A 24,418-nucleotide genomic window follows, 5' to 3' on the forward strand; every position below is an offset into this window, starting at 1 on the left:
CTATTCCTGCCTCCTTTCTGCCGTGATCTCTCCTACTTTCAGGGCTTTTTCTTTTTTGTTTCCATTTGTGTTCTGCATTGTGTCCTAACTAAGAAGTCAAACTGGCTGGCTATATAGCATCTTGCTAAATGATACCTTATTCTATGTAAAGGTACTTGTCCTCATTGGAAAACGGTTCTTGAATATAAGTTTCTAAAGCTGCCTTGAGATACTGAGAAGGCAGTATAGCATGGTGAATAAAAGGATGGGTTTTGGAATTAGACTTGGATTCAAAATCAAGATCTGTCATTTACTAAGCCATGTGACTTTGGGAAGTTACTTAACATTGAGCTTCTGTTTCCTCACCTGTAAGAAGAGTATGCTAATTCCTCTCAAGTTACAAGGATTAAATGAAATACTGTATTTAATATGTGGCACATAGTAAGCACTCAACAAATGTGGCTATTATTTTCATTATTAGAAGGGCATAAATAAATAGGTAAAAATATGCATTTTAAAAGTCTTAGCAGGAAACCGATAAATTAATTTTGATTTTCGTAAGTTGCTCCATTGTTCCTAATTTCCTAATCAAGCCCTACATGACAATCCTCAGTTATTTATAAACTTAAGTTATTTGTTTGTAGTGCCATTAACAGTATTTGTTCAATTTACTCAACATCTGGCTTTCCATAGTAATCAGAAATCCCAGTCTTTAAATACCATTCAGAGAACTCCAAGCAGTTTTCTAAACAGATGGTTTTGTGTCTGTGATTTTTTTTTTCTTACGTGTTCTCCAGAGATCAGAACTCTGAAAAGATAGCACTGGATTCCCCCCACCACTCACTGTGCCCCAGCCTTTCCCAGTGATTTTGGTTGAGAATGCAATAGTGACCTTAGTATTTAATTTTGTCTCTATGAAGCTGTTTTTTTAAAAAGTGGTGATTTTCAGAGGGGAGAGAATACCATAGAACCAGTGATGATGTTGGTTATCTTCATTTTCCATCAGCATCCTGGGCTCTTGCCCATCTACCATATATACCTGATTCCTTTTTTCAGAAGGAGTCTTCCTGCTTGGAAGATTTATATAAATTTAATTTATATAAATTATATGTACTACCATAATTGTAATTTACATTCTAAAATATACCCTAAAATAGAATTTTTAGTAGAATGAGATAAATTTCTATAAATAAAAAGTCCATTTTTTTTCCTGTTCTCCGTTGAATTATTTTGTGAACCCGTTTGGGTATATGCATCCCACTATGGATTCAGATTCATCCCTTGTATCCAAATTACAAATTATTTGAGAAAACAAAATGTCTGCCTAAATAGTAGAATGTTATTAGCAGTTGTTTAAATGTGTTATGTAGGAAGAGTTGTGTCAGTTAGTGAGATCAGCTTTTCCCAAACCTTATTATACCTGAGATCACGAAATCATTTAATTCTCTGCCTTAAATACCAAGAAAGAAGGACAAAAGGATAGTGGATGGAGAGAGAAGAGCCAAGATACACTTTTTTATTCCTGGGAATATTAAGCAAGATGCTGAGTATGAAGCAGTAATGATTTGCCCTGGCAAACTATAGTGAATTAAGAAATATTCTATAGACTGTAAGTAGATTGCTAGAAGATTTCTATGTACAAGAGTTCTCTTCTGTATTCCATGTTGCAGAGAAGCCTTGGGCTGGACCACAAAGCAGGGAGTGTATAGGATTCAGATGAGTGGAGAGGGAAAGAGAGCATTTCCCACTGTTTGTTTGGATTTGCTAATTGCTTTTTGATTTTGAGTCACCCATTTGCTTGTTTGTTTCTTTGTAAGTGTTCCTGGTTCTCCATCATCTTTCACAAGACTAACTCCAACAGCTTCCTTACCATCCTTCCAACGTTCTGGAATCCCCTTTGCTTCTCTTCTTTTTATTTTTAATTATGATGGATGCGTAATGATTGATCCTCTTTTCTTCTTATCCACCATTTTCTCTTACCTGGATCCTGCATTATTGCCTCAGCCTGCCTCCCTTCTTTTCCCCCTTCTAATCCATTCTCCACCCAGCCATCAAAGTGATCTTTCTAAAATTTAAATGTGATTCTGTTTCTGCTTAAAACCATTCAGTGGTTCCTCACTTCCTCATTATAAAGTTTGAATTCTTCACCATCGATTATATGGCCTTTATTATCTGGATCTTACCTTTCTAGAAAGCTTACCACTTCTCCCCCTTACATTAGATACTCTCAATCATATTAAACTCTTTGGCATACTTTCTTTCACCTTTGGCTCTTTGCGTTTGTTTCTCTGCCTGAAACTCTTCCTATTCTCCTGGCTAACTTGTACTCAAGTTTGATGTCCCAACTTAAATTCCACTTTCTTGGAAGTGCATGCACAGTACTTGCTTAGTCTGTGCTGTCACCATTTCTACATTCATGCTCTGGATATAATGCAAAAAGCACAGCACAGGATTTGGACTTGGAGTAGGAAGACTAAGGTTTGACCACTAATCTTTGCTATGCAATCTTGGGGAAGTCACTTAATGTCTTCAGGCCTTAATCACTTCATCTCTAACGTGGAATAATGTCACTTTTCTCTCAAGCCCCTTGAAGCATTTATTGATATAATACACATAAAAGGATACTATAAGCACTAAAGCACCATGCTCATGTACATTACTGCTGCTACTATTGTTATTACTACTACTGCTACTGCTATTACCACTCCTCTCCTCTTCCTCCTTGCCTGCCACCTCATGATCCTCAGCAGTCTTTCTGGAGTGTTTTATATGGGACTTGGTTTTTTAGGGGATGAAGATTTTACCAAGGACATAACAGAGCTGTTTTCCCAGCTGCACGTTTCCTCCAAACCAGAGAAACTTGCCAGGGTAAGTTATCGCTTCTTGGTGATTTTCATTATTTTACTTGTAAGAATGTAGTGGATAAAGACTATAAGATTATAAATTCCTGGCAGAGGTGTCACCAAAATCGAGGGTGTATTCTCGTTATACCCAGAATTGGGTTCTGCATCTACTTGCCTTCTGCTCCTCTAAGTTAGTGTGTTGAACCCACATCGGCCCTCCAACACATGTCCCATCTTCACCTGTTTTCAGTTGGGATGCTTTGCTTATCTGAAAGCTTAATTTAGGCTACAATGTTGGTCATTAAAAGTTGGCAGTGCTGACCAGCCTCATGATTCCAATGGGTGAGCCTCTGTTGAGGACTCACTGTTCTCAGGGGTCTGAATGATTTAGAAATAATATGTGGCCTTGCCCATAGGGATTAGAGGTTGTCATTACCCAGAGCCCAGTAACTCAGATAATGACTATTTGGCGTATGGAAGTGAGAGAGTATTATGACCAAGGCCTTTATTTTTGGTGCTGATTCTGGAACTATTTTCTTATATCTGAAATGTGGAGAGACTTTAATCAAAGCTTAGAGTGGGTAGGGAGGTTCTGTGGCAAATATAAGCCAGTGCCTGCTCATGGGACACTGTTCACTGGGTCATGGACTGCTTGCTACCTCTTTACCCACCTCTACCAATCTTGAGAAGCATTTCAAGACCAGTCAGCTGCAGGTGCACATTGTTTCCTGGCCAGGGAGAGGTGAGAGCTATTGCATAGTCAACCCAGTCACCTTGTCTCCATCCCTCAGGGCAAGGAATATGATGTTTGGTGTGTTATCCCACTCTCCTATGCCCATCGAAAAAGGTGTATTCTCTGAGAAAGCTTTTTTAGATCATCCCCAGGCAGCTCATCTCCCTTACCTCTACTGTAACACTTTACTACAGCACTTTTGATCTTGTATTATAGTGCTTTTTATTTTGGAAATAATATCAAACTTAGAGAAAAGTTACAAGAGTAGCACAAACAATATTTGTATACCTTTTATGCAAATCCAATACTCTTAATATTTACCTCATTTGCTTAAACATTTGTGCTTTCACATATGTTCTTTCTCTCTGTGTGTATAAATACACGTATACACATGTAGATAAACACATATTATTTTTGTAACTATTTGAGAGTAAATTGTAAACATTATTGCTCTTCTAAATTTTTCAATATGTGTCTGCTAAGGATAGGGATATTCCCTTACATAACCACAGTATAGCTATCAACTTCAGTAAATTTAACATTAGTACTTTTGTTGTACTAATTTGTTGTAATCTGTTTTCCGTATTTCAGTTACATCAGTTGACCCAATAACGTCCAATAATATCAAACTTTTTCCTTCACCACTGGAGCCAGTACATGATCACAAATTTAGCTGCCATGTACTTTTAGTTTCCTTTAATCTAGAACAGTTCTTCAGCCTTTCTTTGTCTTTTATGACACTGGTGTTTTTGAAAAACAAGCTTTGGAGTTTGTCTGATGCTTTCTCATGATTAATGTCAGTTTATACATTCCTGGCCAAAATACTCTGTAAGTGATGGTGTGTCCTGCCCAGGGTATCACATCTAAAAGTACATGATATTCATTTACCCCTTATTGGTGATGTGTTGTTTGATTTCTTTCTGTAGAGCTACAGTTTATTTACCTATCTTGCTAATAAACGTTCTGTGAGGAGATACTGTAAGACCATACAAATATCCTGCTACTCATCATAATTTCTCTCCTAAATCTAGCATCTATTTATGATTCTTGCACCAATATCTAGTGTGAAGATTTACCAGTTGGCTTTAAGCGTTCCAGTATAGTCATGAGCTCTCCTTTCTCCCCCATTTTGTTCATTCTTTTTTTATTTGTTGTCAGTATTTTTTATTTGTTGTCATGGAGTTCTGCTTTTTCCCCATTGGCTTGTAATTCATCACTGTCCTTAATATTTTGATGTTCAGATTTGTCTTTCAAGCTGGCTCCTAGGTGGCATGCCTCCATCATTTTGGGGTGCTTCCTTACTTTCTGGCATAACAAGATATTCTTATGTCTTAATACCTTCTGTGCCCCAGCCCCACAACCAGAAATTTCTTTGCGAAAGCATGATTCATTGATTTTTGGTTTCATAAACCAAGACCTGAGTACTAAGTGTACTCATCGCCACTGGCGTGACTCTGATTCTAGGCTGTCAGCAGAGCTAGAAAATATACTCAGGTACGTATACACCTATATGTGTTATGTATGTAGATACATATGTGCACATGTACACCTATATGTGTTTTAGAAATCATGATTTCACACATAGTATAACTCCAATTTTAATCCATCCCTACAGGGTTTTTCCTTGCCTTTCCCTGTTACACATTTGTATCTCTCTTCTACAGTAGGAACCTTGTCTCCCAACAATATTACCACATTTCCTTAATTATGAGATGTGTCTGAAATGGTTTTATTGCTTTGCCTATACTATAGAGTATCCCTTATCCAAAATGCTTGGAATAGAGAACTGTTTCAGATTTCAGATTTTTGTTTGGATTTTGGAATATTTGCACACACACACACACACACACACACACACACACACACACAGTGCTGTATCTTGAGGATGCAATCTAAGTCTGAACACAGAATTTATTTATATTCATGTATACCTTATACACATAACCTGAAGATAATTTTATACAATATTTTTAAAAATTTTGTGCATGGAGGCCGGGCGCAGTATCTTACGCCTGTGATCCCAGGACTTTGGGAAGCCGAGGCAGGCGAATCACGAGGTCAGGAGATCGAGACCATCTTGGCTAACACGGTGGAACCCCATCTCTACTAAAAATACAGAAAATTAGCCAAGCCAGGCGTGGTGGTGGGTGCCTGTAGTCCCAGCTACTCAGGAGGCTGAGGCAGGAGAATAGCATGAACCCGGGAGACGGAGCTTGCAGTGAGCCAAAATCGCACTACTGTACTCCAGCCTGGGCGACAGAATGAGACTCTGTCTTAAAACAAAAAAAAACAAACAAAAAAAAATTGTGCATGAAACAAAATTTTGAATTCATTTTGACTGCAACCCATCACATGAGGTCAGGGGTGGAATTTTTCACTTGTGGCATCATATTGACACTTAAAAAATTTCAAATTTTGGAGAATTTTGGATTTTTGTATAAGTGATACTTAATCTGTACTATAAAAGTAACCTACAAAAAATTGTTTTATTTGCTGCCTATGTGTTAATTTTGTTTTTGAATATGTAGGGTATTAACATGCTTCCAAAAATCAAACTGCATAAAAAATATACTCAGGTCTCTCCCTCCCACTTCCCTTCCACTCCGTTCTCCTGTTTTTGTAGGTATTCATCTTTCTTGTTTTTGGCTTATCTTTCCCGAGTTTCTTTTTGTAAAGATAAGCAGATATATTTTCTTATCTCCTCTGATGGAAAAGTCAACATACTGTATTTGTTCTTTAGCACTCTGCCTTTTTCACTTAGCCTTGTGCATAAGTATTTTTATACATTTATCACAGTTTTTAAAAAATATGTATATCTTACCTCCTATCCTGAAGCTTAAATTTCTCAATGGCAGGATCTGTACATACCTATTCCTTAAAATTCCAGCTTTACTACCTATTACTTTCTGTGTGACCTTTAGCAAGTTGCTTGACCTCTGTGAGCCTCATTTTTTTCTCTGTGTGGTGAGTAATAATAATGTAGAGTTCCTGTGAGGTTTAAATGTGTTCACACACACAAAGCTCTTACAAACTGCCTGGCTTATAGTAAATAAATGCTCACTATTGATGGCTCCACAGAAGATAGCCCGATGTCCTCTACATGTAGCTGTTCAATAAATATACATATATGTTCAATAAACCTTTATTGTGCTTAGTAATTTGCTAGGTGCTAGGGAAATAATCATGAGAAAGACATAGTTTACATGCTTAATGAGAGATCACATTAATAATAATTTTTGGAAGACCAGTAACTCCTTATCTATCTGGCAGTTCTAGCCATTCTCTGAAAGCAGTCTTCAGATTGTTTAAATTTTAGGCATTGAGACTTAAGATGTAGATTGATTAAGGATCAAGGCCTTAACCATTGACCCTCAAAAGATTTATATGGCAGGCTGTGATGTAGGGGAAAGAGCACTGAATTAGGAGTCTGGGAATATGATTCTATGATTCTGATTCTTGTTCTGATACTCACATGTGGTATGGCCTTGGACAAATTCATTTTCTTCTCTAGGCCTCGTTATTTTTCTGTTGGAAATAAATAAGCTTTTGGAGAAGCCAAGTTCAAAGGTACCTTTTGAGATCTGCAGATCTCAACAACTGGAAAGTTCCAGACTGAATTGTGGGCGTGGATGACATTAATAATTTTAGAAAAGGATAATAAATTACCTTGAGTTGGCACAATAGTTCGTGATGATTTCACTTAATATATTTATTACAAGAGAGGTCACTTTGGGTAAGCTCTATGCCTACTAAAATATCTCCTGGCCAGGGGCAGTGGCTCACACCTGTAATCCCAGCACTTTGGGAGGCCGATGGGTAGATCACGAAGTCAGGAGTTCAAGACCAGCCTGGCCAAGATGGTGAAACCCCATCTCTACTAAAACTACAAAAATTAGGCGCAGTGGCAGGTGCCCATAATCCCAGCTACTCGGGAGGCTGAGCTTGAACCTGGGAGGCAGAGGTTGCAGTGGGCTGAGATCATGCCACTTCCCTGTAGCCTGGGCAACAGAGTAAAACTCTATCTCAAAAAAACTCCCTCAAGTATATTAAATTTATCGTATCAATTTTTTCTTTTATGTGGTCTATCACTTTCCATTTTTCTTTCTTTTTTAATCTCAGATAAATTAATCCTTCGTTTTTTACTCATTTTGTCTCTTCAAAGATATTGTAAATAATTTAACATATTGTTTGTATTATTAGTCAACTGTTAGGATTCTTTCCAGCCTCATCTCTCACTGTTCTCTTCTATAAATCTCACTACTCCAACCTAATTTTCTGTCACACTCCCCATCCTCTATATTCTTCCTTACTGGCCTTTGTTCTGTTTCTCAGGTGTACCACGCTCATTTCCCCGTGCTTACAACTCTTGTTGCCTAAATATTTGTATGGCCAATTCCTTCAGATTTCAGCTGAAACATAACTTTTCAGAGACCCTTTCTGACCACCCAAACTCAAGCCACCTTCTACCCACACTCATCATTACTCCCTTTTATTTTCTTTATGTATGTATTTGTTTGCTTGTTAATTGCCTTATTAGGAGGGAGAAGAGCAGGCTCCTAGATTGTATTATTCACCATTGAGTCCCTAGCACTGGCACAGTGTTAGTATATATTTGCAATAAATGAATGAATGAGTAAAATGCCTGTATCCTATATTTTGGTCTTGCTAGATATCTCACAGTTTGCCTAAACACTTTGCATTTTTCTGTTTCCAAGCCTTTATATAGTTCATGCTATTTGGTGTTTTGAATTTGAGAGGTTAATGCTTAATTAATGGGAAGGTATAGATCAGAGCTAGATTATTCCTGAATGTTTTTGTGGGAGAATGTAGGGAAGGAACCCTACAGTGAAATTCTGGGAACACAAGTCTGCTTTAGCTCATTCAGGTGGCCTTGGGTGTAGCTCCACTTACTGATCCTTCAAGGTCTAACTCCAGTACTGTGCATGTGATAAAACCTGTGTTTCTCATTTAGAATCATTCTCAAAGTCTTCTCTGGATTCCTATTACCCTCATGACAGCTTTGAACACATTCTGTGTATTTAAAGTTAATAAAGTAGATGGTAATAAACAGTTTCTGAGAAACCAGGACTCTCTCACTTGCAAATGACAGAAACTCAAGTTAAGAAACTTAAAAAAATAACAAACTAATTTAAAAGAGGGGATTTCAGTAGCTCAAGAAAACAGAAAATCAAGGAAGAGAACTGGCTTCAGGCATCCTCTATTCAGGAACCTATCTCTATCCCTATCTGTGTGTTTTGGCTTGCTTCCTTTTGTTTTGGCTTCATTCTTAGGGAAGCTTTTCCATATGGTGGTAAAATGACCATTGGCAGCTTTAGGGTGGGTGACTTTTTTCCATTTCAGTAACTCCAACTAAAAGAACACTTGTTTTTGTTGATAATTTTACCAGATGTCCTGGGACTGATGTCCATTGATCTGGCTTGGGTTACTTTTTAATCTGTGAACCACTTACTCTGTGGACACAGGTGTTAATATTCTCAGTAGCTAAATCTGAATGGTTAGCCAACTTTTGGAGCCAAAAGATGGAAGCAGCTCCATGCAGATCACATGAACTAAGGAGAATCTAGAACCTGCCACCAAAAGAAAGGAGATATGGATGCTGGTCATATCTATATCCAAAACAGTAGATGTTCTTCACAGTGTTCTGAACACTGGGTATGCAAAGCCAAATAAAACACACTCTAGCTATCCTATAATACATAGTTTAGTTAGGAAACAGATAATTCTACTATATTTGGTTAAGTACTAAATTTAAGTTACTTGAAAGAGATGATATCTGGGTAGAGGATTGAAAGAACAAGTACAGTAGAGGTCATTCTTACCAAACATAAAGTGGAAAATGTTAAGAGATGAGGCTGGAAAAATAGGTAGGGTCTAGGTCATGGAGACTTGTTACATCATGTAAAGAGCATGATCTAGTTGATGAGGAGCCATTGAAGGAAAGAGGAATGGTCAGCCCTGGGCTTAAGACCGATCACTGGTAGCATTATGGAAGATAGATTAAAGATAAACAGATCAGAAGCAGGGAGACCAGTCATGAAGTGGCTCTGAACTCAAGAAGTGGTAATAGGGAGGAGGAAGACGGGAAGGAAGAGGATGACAAGGGACTTGGATAAAATCAGACCATCTTGGTGATTGATTGGAGAGGAAAAAAATTTAAGATGGCCCCTGTATTTTGGCTCAGGTGACTGGTACATGGTGGCAATTCTGAAACTTTGGGAAATGAAAGAGGTTGAAAAATTTGGGGGTAGGAAGAGAAAGACAATGAGTTCAAAGTTTTTACTTGTTATGTGTGTGATGCCTGCAGAGTATTTTGTCTAGCAGGCATTTGGAATAAATTTTCAGGAGAGGTCAGGGCTAGAAATAAGGATCTAAGAGTCAACAGTAGGCTGAGGATAGTTAAAACCACTGGCATAGGATCGATGGAGAGGGAATGGGATGAGACAAGTAAGAAGTGAAGGCTAAACCTCCAAATGATTCTGGTGTTTAAGAGACTGGCCAGCTAGGATCAATATATAAAAGAGACTGAGAAGGAATGATCATAAAGGTCAGAGGAGAACAGAAGAACGTGGGGTTACAAAAACCAAAGAAAACTAGATTCATTATCAGGAGAATGGATAAATTGTGATATATACAATCATGCATTGTTTATTGATGAGGATATGTTATGAGAACTGCATCATTAGGCAGTTTTGTCATTGGGCGAATATCAGAGAGTGTACTTACACAAATCTAGCTGATGTAGCCTGTTACATACCTAGGCTATATTGTTTAACCTACTGCTCCAGTACAAAACTGTACAGCATGCTACAGTACTGAATACTGTAGGCAGTTGCAACACAATGGTATAGAAAAGATAGAGTAAAAATATAGTATTCCAATCTTACAGGACCACTATTATATATGTGGTCTGTTGTTGACCTAAACATCATTATGTGGTGCATGACTGTATATAAAATGAAATACTACGCAACAGTTAATATGAATGAACTAATACATGCAACAACATGGATAAATCTAACAGACATTATGTTGTGCTTAAGCCAAACACAAATTAGAATGAACTTATATTTCTATTTTTATGCATTTTAAGATCAGGGAAAATTATTTATGGTGAGCAGAAGAGGGGTTGTCTTTGGGCAGGAGGAGGGAGACATGGTTGGAACAGTATTGGCGAGGAAGGGACATGAAGGGACCTTCTAGGGATGAGGAAATATTCTATATCTTCATCACAGTTTAACAGGCATATACACGTATAAACATTTCTTAAGCCATACTCTGAAGATTTGTGCACTTTACTGTATGTAAATTATACCTTGGTTTTTTGAAAAGCTGATTAGAGGCCAGGTGCAGTGGCTCACGCCTGTAATCCCAGCACTTTGGGAGGCCAAGGCAGGGGGATCACCTGAGGTCAGGAGTTCGAGACCAGCTTGGGCAACCTGGCAAAACCCCATCTCTACTAAAAATACAAAAATTAGCCAGGCATGGTGGCGGTTGCCTGTAATCCCAGCTACTCGAGAGGCTGAGGCAGGAGAATCGCTCGGACTCAGGAGGTGGAGGTTGCAGTGAACCAAGATTGTGCCATTGCACTCCAGCCTGGGCAACAAGAGTGAAACTCTGTCTAAAAAACAAAAACAAAAACCCACCAATTAGAGAATTTAAAAAAGGAATGATGGACAGCAGTGATAAGTGCTGAAAAGGACTTATGATAAGGACTGAAATGATGGACAGCAGTGATAAGGACTGAAAAGCTAGATGGTATGTTCAGGTAAGAACAAGTGCCCTTACTTCTAGGATGCTATTGTGTTCCTGGTAGGTGCACAGTAATTTTGGTGAACTGAATTGAATTGTTGATGGCCAATATTTTTCTTACTTAGGCAAGAAATACCGCCCACGAATGGATCAGGAAGTCTCTGACCAAGCCATTAGCAGAGAATGAAGAAGGAGAAAAACAGTTGGAAGCAGAAAATACTGAGCAAGTCAACAAAAATTCAATAGAGGTAGCCAAAGCAACTAAGGCTTTTTTGTTTGTTTTAGTAGATTTGAGATGTATCACAATCAAGGACCCAGGCTCCTTAGTTTTTACACTGCTATCCGTAATTTAAACCTTGTGATCTAGGATTGTAGCATCTTAGATCCAGACTATAAGATTAAAGGAGGAGTGAAGAAAAAAGAGAGAAAGGATGCATGTGTGTTTTGTCATGAGGAAGGTTCCCAGAAACTGCCGCCTGACACTTGTTATCTAAATCATTTGACCAAAACTTAGTTACTTGGTCACACCTGACACTACAGGGGAGCCTTTGTGTTTGTAGCTTTGAGCCCAGCTGTAAAATTACATCACTGTGGAAGAAGAAGACACTCTTTATTGGAAGGCAACTATTAGTCTCTGCTACAAATCCTGTAGTATGAGAGAAGTAAGGTGGTATCATTTCCACCAAATGTTTTGCTATGCTGTGTTTTGTTTTTCCATCCAGGATATCCATGCGTTTGCAATCCGGAGTCTAGCTGAACTGACTGCTTGCTCAATTGAACTATTCCACAAAACAGCTGCATTGGTTCTGCATGGCAGGAAGCAGGAAGTGACAGCCGTAGAAAGGAGCCAAACTCTTTCCCAGTAAGTGTAATGAGAATTCCTCTAAATGATGCAAATTGCAGGAGTTTCCTTGGCCTATTTCCAAAGTTTTATAAACATCTCTGTCAAGAAACCATTCACCTCACACCCATCCACATATTAGACGGTTTGTTTATTTTGGTTGTTTTTTCCTTTTCATTGAACCATGATAAATCAGCATTATAAATCTGCCCTTTTTATGAACCAGCTCATGTTCTGAAAACTATTTCTTTACAGATTATAAGTTTTAATAGGAATGGAATTTGGTGTAAGTGAAAACAGAGAAGAGTTCTAAGAACCTCAGTTCTTAATAGTAGTTATTATTGAGTGCTAATTGTATACCATGCCAAGTGCCATGCTAAGGGATTTGCATGTATAACTTCTAATTTTTGTAACCCCAAAAGTAAGTGATTAGTCCAGTTTTAATCATGAGGAAATGCAAACTAGAGGAGTTAAGTAATCTGTCTGTGTTGTGTGGCCTGGGATTTAGGCCCAGGTCTGAGTGTCCTGAACCCATTCTTTTTTTCTCATGATGTTGCTGATTTATACAAAAATTTTTCAAAAATAGTATAGATAATCATAGATGGGGAAGAAAAAGCCCAGTAGTTTCTGAGTAAATCTCCTGATTGAAATAATGAGAATTTTAATTAGAAACAAATATATGAGAGTGCCCATTGTTAGAACTGGGAGGGGCTGTCAGTCTTCTGCAGACTTCCTCTTTACTTGCACCATCACCATTCCACTGCACTATCCCATAATAGGGGGCTCATTTGTCTTCTTGAACATCCTTAAGGATGAGAGACTCACAACCCTAAAAGGAGCCTGTTCTGTGGAAAAGAGGCTATTTCTGCTGCTTGAAATGTTCTTTGAAATGTGGTTCACTCCCTCTCTGAATTCAAGTCTACTCAAGTGCCACCTTTTTAGAAAAGCCTTCCTTCACCACAAAGTCTGAAATAGCATCTCCAACCATTCTCTGTCCTTTTACTCTGCTTTATTTTCTTAGCTTATATCACCACATAACACTTATATGTATATGAATATATATGTGTATATATGTATATATATGTATACATATATGTGTGTGTATATATGTATATAGTCTCCCCCTTAATTTAGCAAGTAAGTTGGAATCCATGAAAACTAGGACTTTTCTTGTTCACTGATATGTTCCCATTGTTTGAAAGACTTTAAGTAAATAAAATCTGGCACATACAAGACTTTAGGTAAATATTATTAAAGATGGACTAATCACTTACTTTTGGAGTTGTTGTGAAAATTAGAAATGATAATGTAAATCCCTTAGCATGGTGTCTGGCATGTAATTAGCACCCAGTAACTAATAACTGTTATTAAGAACTGAGGTTCTTAGAATTAATGAATACATATTTTTAACTTTTCTAAATGGAATGTAGGGTCTTTTGAGTGTGATGTTGTCTCCTTAAAATGTATTTTAATTATTTTCTATTTGATTTGACTTGAACATATACTGCTTTCTAGAGGATTTTATAAAATAGAAACGTTTTTCTAAGGACTGAACTTCCTTTTTCTGTAGCATGAGTGCCTGCTCAGATGGACCTTCTTATACATTGGCGGGCTGATTTAGGCATACAGTAGTACCCCCTTATCTGTATGGGTTATGTTCTAAGCCGCTAGTGGATTCCTGAAACTGTGGGTAGTACCACACTTGATTGCCATCATTTGGAACACATTTCCGTGCATGTCTTCCACCCACAAATTTAATGCCTTTTCCATCTTTTTAAAAAATATTTTATTGATACATATTATATATATTTTTATATAATGTATGTGTTTATAATATATTCATATATATATTTATATGTTTATAATATACTATTTATATATTTATAGTATATATTTATATAAATATATATTTATAATATATAATACTATAAATATATAATATATATAATTAATATATATTTATATAATATATAATATATTTACTGTATTGTAAATTATATAAATATATATTTATATATTCTATATTATATATTTATATTTTTTATAACATATATAACAATTATATAACATAATTATATAACATATTCATATAATATATAATGTATTATAAAAATATATAATATATAAAAATATATATTATATGACTATCTGTAATGTATAATATATATTATATAAAATTTATATATTATATAAAATAAATATATAAATATATAATATATTAATATTTATATAATATAATATATATATTTATATAATATATTAATATAATAAATATATAATATAATTTATATTATATATAAATATATAATATATAATATAAATATATAATATGTTATATTTTTATAATATAATGTATATTATATATGTATATATTACAAATATATAATATATATTATATAAATGTATATTATATATTAAATATTAATATGTATATTTAATATAATAAATATATATTATATATTATGTAATATATATTTAATTTATATAAATATATATTATATATTATATGTATGTATCTATATATAGATACATGATATATATTTATATATCATTTATATATTTATAGTATATTTTTATATATCATTTATATATTTATATATAATTTATATATTTTTATATATGGGGTACATGTGAGTGTTACATGCATAGAATGTATAATGATCAAGTCAGAGTATTTGGGATATTCATCACCTTGAGTGTTTATCATGTCTATATGTTGGTATCATTTCAAGTGTCTACATTACTTTGAAATATACAAAATATTATTGCTAAATATAAGTCACCCTATTCTGCTATCAAACATTAGAATTTATTTTTTCTATCTAACTGTATGTTTGTACTCATTAACTAACTTCATCTCCACCCACTCACCCACCCACCTTTCCCCATTTCTGGTATCACAGTTGTTCTATTCTCTATTTCCGTAAGATCATGTTTTTCTAGCTCCCACATATGAGTGAGAACATGAGGTGTTTGTCTTTCTGTGCTTGGCTTATTTCACTTAACCTCATGACCTGTGGTTCTATCTGTGTTGCTGCAAATGACATTTTCTTTAATAGCTGAATAGTATTCCATTATGTGTGTGTGTGTGTGTATGTATATATACACACACACACGCACCACATTTTCTTTATCCATTTGTCAACTAACTTAGGTTAATTCCATATCTTTGCTTTTGTGAATAGTGCTGCAATAAACATGCAGGTGCAGGTATCCCTTTGATATATGTATTTATTTATTTTCCTTTGGCTAAATACCCAGTAGTTTGGTAGTTCCATTTTATTTTTTGAGAAATCTTCATACTGTTTTTCATAGTGGTGGTACTAATTTACGTTCTAACAACATATAGGAATTCTCTTTTCTTGGAATTGTTGCCAGCATCTATTATTTTTTTGTCTTTTTTTTTTTGAGATGGAGTCTTGCATGTGTCACTCAGGCTGGAGTGCAGTGGCGCAATCTTGGTTCACTGCAACCTCTGCCTCCCATGTTCAAGTGATTCTCCTGCCTTAGCCTCCTGAGTAGCTGGGATTACAAGTGCGCTCCACCACGCCCAGCTAATTTTTGTATTTTAGTAGAGATGGAGTTTCACCATGTTGACCAGGCTTGTCTCAAACTCCTGACCTCAAGTGGTCCATCTGCCTTGACCTCCCAAAGTGCTGGGATTATAGGCATGAGCCACCATGCCCAGCCATTTTTTTGCCTTTTTAATAATGATAGCCATTCTAACTGGGGTGATATGATAGCTCACTGTGGTCTTGATTTGCATTTTCTTGATTATTGATACATCAGTGATATTGAGCATTTTTTCATGTATCCGTTGGTCATTTGTATGTCTTCTTTTGAGAAATGTCTGTTCATGTCCTTTGCCTATTTTTTAATGAGTTTTTTTTACTTTTACTGTTGAGTTCTTTGTATATTCTGGATATTAGTCCCCTGTCAGATGAGTAGTTTGCTTTTTTCATCTTACTCAGTACATATCACCCACTGTGACTAGAACTTTTGCAGTTAGTGGTGCAACAGCAAAAGTAGCATGATTTCTTTCTCCTTCTCACAGTTTTATGGGTAGAAGATTCATTCTTATTGTAGATTAGCTGCCTCAGCATATAATTTTCTTTTTTCTTACGAAGTGAGGACCTCTCACCTTTTCACTTCAAGGAAGCACTTTATGGCTTCTCTTTGGCATGTCTGAATTGCCAGCATCACAACTCTTGGGCTTTGGGGCTGCCTTAGCCCATTTAGTGTTACTGTAACAGAATATCTGAGGGTAGATAATTTGCAAAGAAAAGAGCCTTATTTGGCTCATGATTCTGGTGGCTGGAAAGTCCAAGAGCATAGCACTGGCATCTGCTTGACTTCTGGTGAGGGCCGTATACCGCTCCACAACATGGTAAAAAAGCAGGAAGATGAGTGGGTATGTGCAAAGAGACCTGCATGAGAGACTGGACTTGCTTTATAACTACATGCTCTCTGGGACCTAATTTATTCCCACCAGAGTGAGAACTCACGACTGTGATAATTTCATTAATCTGTTCATGAGGACAGTGCCCCATTATCCAAACAGCTCCCACTCAGTCCCACCTCCTAATACTGCCATGTCGGGAATAAAATTTCAACATGAGTTTTGGAGGGGACATATCAAAACCATAGCAGGGGCCATTATTAAGTAAAATAAAGGTTACTTGAACATAGGCACTGTGATAACACAGCGCTCAGTCTGATAACCGAGATGGCTACTATTAGTAGCTGACTCATGAATGGGTTCTGTGGATATGCTGGACAAAGGGATGATTCATGTCCTGGGTGCGATGGAGCAGACAATGAGAGATTTCATCACAGTACTCAAAACGATGTGCAATTACAAACTTATGAATTATTTATTTCTGGAATTTTTTTGAAATTATTTTCAGATCATTGTTGACCATGAGTAACTGAAACTGCAGAAAGTGAAACCACTGATAAGGAGGGCTACTACTCCCTTGAAAAGCTTTCTTCTTTCACATTTAGTACCAGGAGTGATTTGTTCTGTTCTGACAGTTGTTAAATATAGCTTATTAAGAAAATTAAAAAAAGAGAAAAGAACGTTTCTGACTTTTCCTTTCTTTCCTAGGATGACAATTGTGTTGTGTAAAGAGTTGTCCTCTTTGTCTAAAGAGTTCACCACCTGCCTAACAACTGCTGGGGTAAGAATTCATGCCTCTTATTGCAATAATGTTTGTCTGGTTTCTTTAGCAGTTTAAATATCATAAAATTTGCTCACTTTAAGTGTACAATTCAATAGTTTTAAGTTTTTAGTATATTTACAGAGTTGTGCAGCCATTTCCATAGTCTAATTTTAAAACACTTTCATCAGCCTTCCCCAAAACTCGTACAATCCCCATTCCCTTTCACTCTATATTTTCCCAGCCCTAAGCACCATGAATCTGCTTTCTCTTTCTATAGATTTGGTTGCTTTGCATCTTTCACATAAATGGGATTAAACAATATGTGGTATTTTGTGTTTAGTTTCACTCACTTAGCATAGTGTTTTTGAGGCTTATCCACATTGTAGCATGTATTAATGCTTCCTTTTTATTACCAAATAATAATCTATCTTATGGATATATATCACATTTAATTTGTTCATCAGTTGATAGACATTTGGATTATTTCTGCTTTTTGGCTATAATGAATAATGTTGCTGTGAACATGCATGTATGCTTTTATGTCAATATGTTTTCATTTCTCTAGGGTAGATAGCTAGGAGTGGAATTGCTGGGTCATATGGGCGATATGGTCGTTAAGGAATTACCAAACTGTTTTCCAAAGTGGCTGCACAATTTTACATTCTCACTAGCAATGTATAAGGGTTCCAGTTTCTCCATATCCTTGCTAATACTTATTGTTGTTTGTTTTTATTTTAGCCATCCTAGTGGGTATGAAATGATATCTCATTGTGGTTTTGATTTACATTTCTCTAATGGCTAAAGATGTTGAACATCTTTTTTTTTTTTTTTTTTTTTGAGGCGGAATTTTGCTCTTGTCGCCCAGGCTGGAGTACAATGGCATGATCTCAGCTCACTGCAACCTCCACCTCCTGGTCCAAGTGATTTTCCTAACTCTGACTCCCGAGTGGCTGGGATTACAGGCACCCGTCACCATGCCCAGCCAACTTTTGTATTTTTGGTAGACGGGGTTTCACCATGTTGGCCAAGCTGGTCTCGAACTCCCGACCTCAGGTGATCCACCCGCCTTGGCCTCCCAAAGTGCTGGGTTTACAGGCATGAGCCACCATGCCCGGCCAATGTTGAACATCTTTTAATGTGCTGATTGGCTGTTTGTTTGACTTCTTTGGAGAAATACCTATTTCAGCACTTTGCTTGTTTTAAAACTTGGATTGTTTGTGTTTTTATTATTACTTGTAGGAGTTTTTTTTTTTTTTAATGTTTTCCCAATACATGTTTCTTATCAGATTTTTGATGAGAATGTATTTCTCCAAGTCCATGAGTTGTCATTTCACTTTTTTGATAGTGTCCTTTGCAGTGAAGTTTTACTCCTCTAATCTTCTAAAAGTTTTGTTGTAGCCCTTACATTTATGTCTGTGATCCATTTTCAGTTAATTTTTGTGTATGGTGTGAGGTAGGGGGCCCTACTTCATGCTTTTGCATATGGATATCCATTTGTTTCAGTACTATGTGTTGAAAAGACTGTTCTTTCCTCCATTAAATTGTCTTGGCTCCTTTGTTGAAAATCAGTTAGGCATAGATATATGGGTTTATTTCTGGACTCTGATTTTTAGTCCATTAATCTGTATGTTTATCCTAATGCCAGTATCATATTGTCTTGATTATTGTAGTTTTGTAGTAGGTTTGGAATCAAGAAGTGTAAGTCCTCCAACTTTGTTTTTATTTTCAAGATTTTTTGACTACTTGGGGCCTTGTGCATTTCCATCTGAATTTTAGGATCAGCTTGTCTATGTCTAATTCTAATTAATTTTTGTTCATTTCTGTTTATGAAGTTTTCAGTGTTTTTTATGCTATCTTCTGAGACCTGTAATGGACATATAGACCTTGATAAAATTCAAACTTCAGATTTTGACTCTGGTTTTAAAGAGCAACTCTGTACTTAGACTATGGCAGTGCTCACGGTATGCAGTTGCCAGTCAGTGGGAAAGATGTGGTTAAAGCTAAAGTCTTTGGGGATTTTCAAAATTGGAATTGTAAAAATTTATGAAGATGTGTGAGTTATGGACGATGATTGAGAAACCAGTAATAATGAGTTAGGATAAAATCAAGGGCATTTTAAACAAGGAAATGAAAATCACTTTATAGTAAGTATATCAGTGTCAGTGTAGCAGCAAAATTACTGTGGGCTCTTAAATTTTATTTATTTATGTATTTGTTTATTTAAAAGCTCTAGTCATGAACATTACATTTGTTTTAATTAAGACCATGGCCTAAGTTAATTTTTTAAAATTTGAGTTTAGATTATTCCTGTAAAGGATAATCTTTTGGTACAGCTTCACTTTTCCCTGTAGTATTTTCTTGACAAGAGGATCTGGGTTTCCTGAAGTTAATCTTATAAGGCCAAATCTTTCTCTGTGTTCCATAAGGATACTTTAAGCTAGCGTATCAACTATAAGATGCTGACACATACAAGTGTTAAATTACATTATTTATTTATAAGACTTTTCTAAACAGCCTGTGTTAAAGACCCTTGAGTTTTTTGAGCACATGTTCCATATCTACATATTTTGTTTTAAAATGGTTCTAAGATTTTGTAGTATCATTTTTAAAGTATCATTAAAAATGATACTTTTTAAAGTCAATAAAAAGGTATAAAACAATACACTCTCAATATGGATAGCACAGAAAGATAAGAAGGAAGTTTAAAACACTTACAATTTCACTTCCTGAAGATGACATTTTGCTTTCAGTCCAGACTTCTATGCTTATATTTAATATTTATGTACGTGTGTGTGTGTGTGTGTGTGTGTGTGTGTTTTAAAGTGTGATCGTACTCCACTTACTGTTACTTAACCTACTCTGCTCACTTAAAAATGTATTCTTTATTCCAGGTCAAAGAAATGGCAGATGTCCTTAACCCATTAATCACTGCAGTATTTCTAGAGGTTAGTAGTAATTGTTTAAGTCTCTGACTCCAAAGGTATTATGTACTAATTAACTCTTCTGAAGCCTTTTGTTTTTGGCTTTTTTATTTTTTTCACCATATTGGTAATTTAACCATATTGATGTAGACATGACCAAAATAGTGTATATTTGATATGTATTCCTTCCTTATTAATTACAAAGCATACAGTTGAAGCTGCAGGGTAAAGTACAATGGAAGAAGCAGTAGATTATCATTACTTAGTACTAATCCTTGATAGCTTAATAGACGGTTCACAGTAATGAAACACCTTCTGAATACCAGCTGGTAAACATGAAGGGCTGAAAATTACAAACAGGTAAGCGCTGCTTCCTAAAGGACTAAAGTTTATGCAGCGGTTTGTTATAAAACAAAACATTTTGTCATTTCCTTGCTAGGAAATCATGCTTTGTTTTGTCAGAAAGGTAGTGTTTACATTATCCTCATCATTCCATTAGATTTGAGAAAGTAGGTGGTTTAAGTCAGTGGAAAAGAGGATCTGGTGACTGATTATATTACCTCCTTATGTGATGTTTTCTGGATTTCATGTTTTAAGAAGTCTACCTTGAAATTAACTGTGCAAACAACATAGACTTTTTGATGATTTTTTAAAAACATGTTTATGTAAGTCTGGGGGGAAAATATATATTTGATAGTTAAGTTTTAGATGTTAATTGAAAAAATGTTTCAACTACCAAACTCTTCTCTAGTTTTAAATTCTTTTGACATTACCATCAAGGAAATGATTTTAATTCTTTAATTACACAGTTTTAATTGAGTAGTCAGGGAAGCTATTTTGATCACTTAAATAACTTTTAAAAATATAAGTTTGTGATTTAGTAAATGGCAGAAGAAAGGACTTTGTAAACCAGGAGCCCAGTGTTGCTCTGGATCTTCCTTGATTTGTTGTGTGACTCTGACAAACTTTGTTATTTTCATGCGCAACATAAGAGATTTAACTTGATGATATCTGAGGTCTCTTGTGTGTGGGAAATTGAGTATTAAATGTCACACTGAATTTTAAATAGGAGTACTTGCCACTGATAAATTTTAAAAAGGTAATCTCACTTGATATGGGCTCTCTATTATTTTTAGTTGATTTTTTTTTGCATACAGATTTGAAACACTCTTGTTTTTGAAATTATACATTTTGTCTTAATGTAATCAAGTCTCTGTTGATATTCTTTTGAAAGGTGAGGGCTTTTCAGTATAAATGAATTACCCTCAGCAAACTGAGGGTAATGATTCTCTAACACTTCTGAAAAATGTTGTTCAAGGTAGAAATATATCTATACTGTCATCTTTGAAAGCAATATTATTTGTTTATGTGTGTGAGCAGTTATTGTGCTCACTGATTGCATTGAGTTCATGGAAGAAGAGCTATCATAATGGGCTAGAAATTCTATAGGTGTAGAATTTATAGCCTTCTGAAAGCCTCTTTCAGTAATTGACCACAATATTGTGACATAATCTACCCCACTTAATAAAGGAATAAATAAGCTTTGAATGCCAAGTCTGAGCAGGTTGCCAAAGAACAGCTACCGTTTCTGATGGGCAAGTTGGACAAAAATGGTGACATTCTGTTTTGCTGTCGTATCATCTTAAGAGCTGGATCCTTTTCCCTATAATAGAGTTTACCAAAATGGCCAAGTCACTGCTCTTATTTGCCAGGCTATGAATTCAGTTAGATTACAAAAATTAATCTGTTCCCCTTGTTGTCTTACACTATATCTTCTCTTTTAAATAACTAATGTTTTCTCTTTTTTTGTTTTTTCAATCCTGGCAGGCATCAAACAGTGCCTCCTACATCCAGGACGCCTTTCAGCTACTCTTACCTGTGCTAGAGATCTCTCTCATTGAGAACAAGATTGAATCACACAGGCATGAGCTGCAGGGCCAGAAGCCTTTGCTAGAACATTGAAGAACGGAGATGTTTTGACCTGGGACTTGTGATGGCCAAGGAATGCCACCTTATCTGGCTACTCCTGCAGAAATGAAGGAGTGGGGTTATTTTAGTATATAAAAATTCAGGCAGGAGAGATGGTTTAAAGAGAAAGATTGTTGCCTTCAGTGTTTGATTGAAGTATTCAGGTCCTCACAGTATTCTTTCCAGTTGTTGTAATTCATAAATTATTTGAAAAGAAACTTCTGTAGAAAGTCCAAGAATAATAACTCTAGATAAAGGTTAGTGGGATACTCAGGCAAAAATGTTGGTCTTTCTTTGACATGTTGCAAAATGTTATCAGTTTTGTTGTGGGTATAATTTGCAGCCCATGGATATAACTGGTTGATAAGCCAGAGAAAAATAATTTAGTGTTCTAAAATTCATGGCATGTGTGGTTTATTGATGCCGTGTACTTTCTCCTTTCTGGAATAAAATCTATGGCTTTAAGAAAACTGAGCATATGTAAACTCTGTGATGATTACCCTTTATCACATGAATTCTTGGAAATAGAAAGTTTCATCTGCATTTTTAAATTCTTAATAGATATTTGGCATTGAGGAGAAACTTGTAGACTATTACAGCCACATGAATTAACTATAGCAAAGTGCCCTTTTTCTTCAAATTGCTCCCCCGTCCCCAGGATGACACATTTCATGTCATAGCTGAACCCTACTCTACTGGATTCAAGGCCAGTAAATGCCGTTTAGAGAAGCAGTTTTATGTTTGCAGATATTCTGAGTCTCTTCAAGATGTGTTTCATGTCTACCCTATATGCAGGATAAATTCTTTACAGCAAACTCCAAAGGAATGTTGAAGCTGTTTTAGCAATGAGGTTTTTTTTTGTTTGAGTGTTGAAGTGGGCCATAGTCCTTCAGAAATTATGTTCATTTATGACAGGATTTAACTTCTAAGGCACAATTTATTTTTTCCTCGTTCTTTGTTTGTTTTAATGTATTCTTTAGCATGTTTTTGAATATAACTTTTATCCTCCAGATCTTAAGCCTTCTTTTGCTGTCTTCAACAACTTAAGAGACTATTAAGCTGTCATCTTCCTAAAAGCTATTTTGGTATCCACTCTTTTTAAAAAAATTCTCCAACTTTGTGGTTTTTAATGATTAAGGTAATTTGTTAGCTCTGCCCCTCATCTTCTAAAAGCTTTGTAATAAAATGTATTAATCATGTTATTTGATCCTTTCATTTGCTTTTGTAAGCACGAGCCCTAATATCTTACTCAGACCAAAAAAAATAGGAACGCAAAGCCATAACATAGATTAGTATAAAGACTGTTTCCATGTAATATCCTTCTTTGGGGCAGGAGTCAGTAAGCAAGGATGATAAATAAATTTGGTTTAAAAACGTATACCAACAGCACTACAATGTTACTCTGCCTATATTCTGTCTTAATATGATCAGAAAGTTTTTGAATATTCCTTTTTAAAGATAAATTTCACCCTTCCCAGCTTGAATATTTCTGAAGTTTCAGAAAAACAGTTGCCTTCTGGTTACAAAGGCTGGTGTCTCCAGTTTTGAATTGTTGCCTCAAGCTTGGTTGATATGTCTGAACCTGTATCCCTTGAGGGCAAAGTCTAGAAACTGGTCACTTTGCCTGCTGTCTGTTCAGCCTTTTGTATAATGGCAGTGTGGCAACTTTAAATCCTTAACCTAGAAACATATTTAAGGTTTTTCTTTCAAGAAATGCGGTATAAATATGAAGGAGAGAGTAACAACTCTTTTTATACACCTGTTCAGATTTCAGCACTGAATTTGGCAAATTTTAGATTAGGTCTCACATAAGGTAAATATGACTCACCAACTCTTTTTTTCTCATCTTCCCCATTAGCTTCCCCACCCCCCATATATGTGTGTGTGTGTGTATATGTGTGTATGTGTGTGTGTGTGTGTGTGTATTTTAATGGAGTTAGGGACCACTAGTGAAATGATGAAAGGCCCAATTGTGAGCAACAATTGTCTACTCTTCACATAAAATATACTGAAAAAGAATTAAGGTTCCTTGATCCAGTAGGTATAGAGAAAGATAAACATTCATGACAGATGAGTAGGTAAATTCAGGGATCACTTTGGAACCTGCTGGATTATAGTGATGGTTTTTGGATAGTATGTGCTTCATTATTTTATTTGGGGTAGTTACAGTGTTGTAGTTTTTTGGTAACAGCTACACTTTT

The 24,418-nt window shown here is 35.8% G+C and overlaps 1 protein-coding gene across 3 annotated transcripts in view; it reads left to right on the forward strand.

Moving 5' to 3' along the window:
• LOC105482405 (family with sequence similarity 114 member A2) overlaps nt 1–23,419 on the forward strand; it is a 51,245-nt gene extending 27,826 nt beyond the window's left edge. For all 3 annotated transcript variants that reach the window (XM_011742475.2, XM_011742474.2, XM_011742472.3), the window contains 6 exons: nt 2,768–2,847; nt 11,451–11,573; nt 12,048–12,187; nt 17,274–17,346; nt 20,220–20,273; nt 22,077–23,419. In XM_011742475.2, the coding sequence (XP_011740777.1) occupies nt 2,768–2,847; nt 11,451–11,573; nt 12,048–12,187; nt 17,274–17,346; nt 20,220–20,273; nt 22,077–22,211 (605 nt within the window). In that variant the 3' untranslated portion in view covers nt 22,212–23,419. The remainder of the gene's footprint in view (nt 1–2,767; nt 2,848–11,450; nt 11,574–12,047; nt 12,188–17,273; nt 17,347–20,219; nt 20,274–22,076) is intronic.
• Nucleotides 23,420–24,418: the final 999 nt, after the last annotated feature.

Source organism: Macaca nemestrina, chromosome 6 (genome assembly GCF_043159975.1).
Source record: "Macaca nemestrina isolate mMacNem1 chromosome 6, mMacNem.hap1, whole genome shotgun sequence".
NCBI classification, from domain to species: Eukaryota; Metazoa; Chordata; class Mammalia; order Primates; family Cercopithecidae; genus Macaca; species Macaca nemestrina.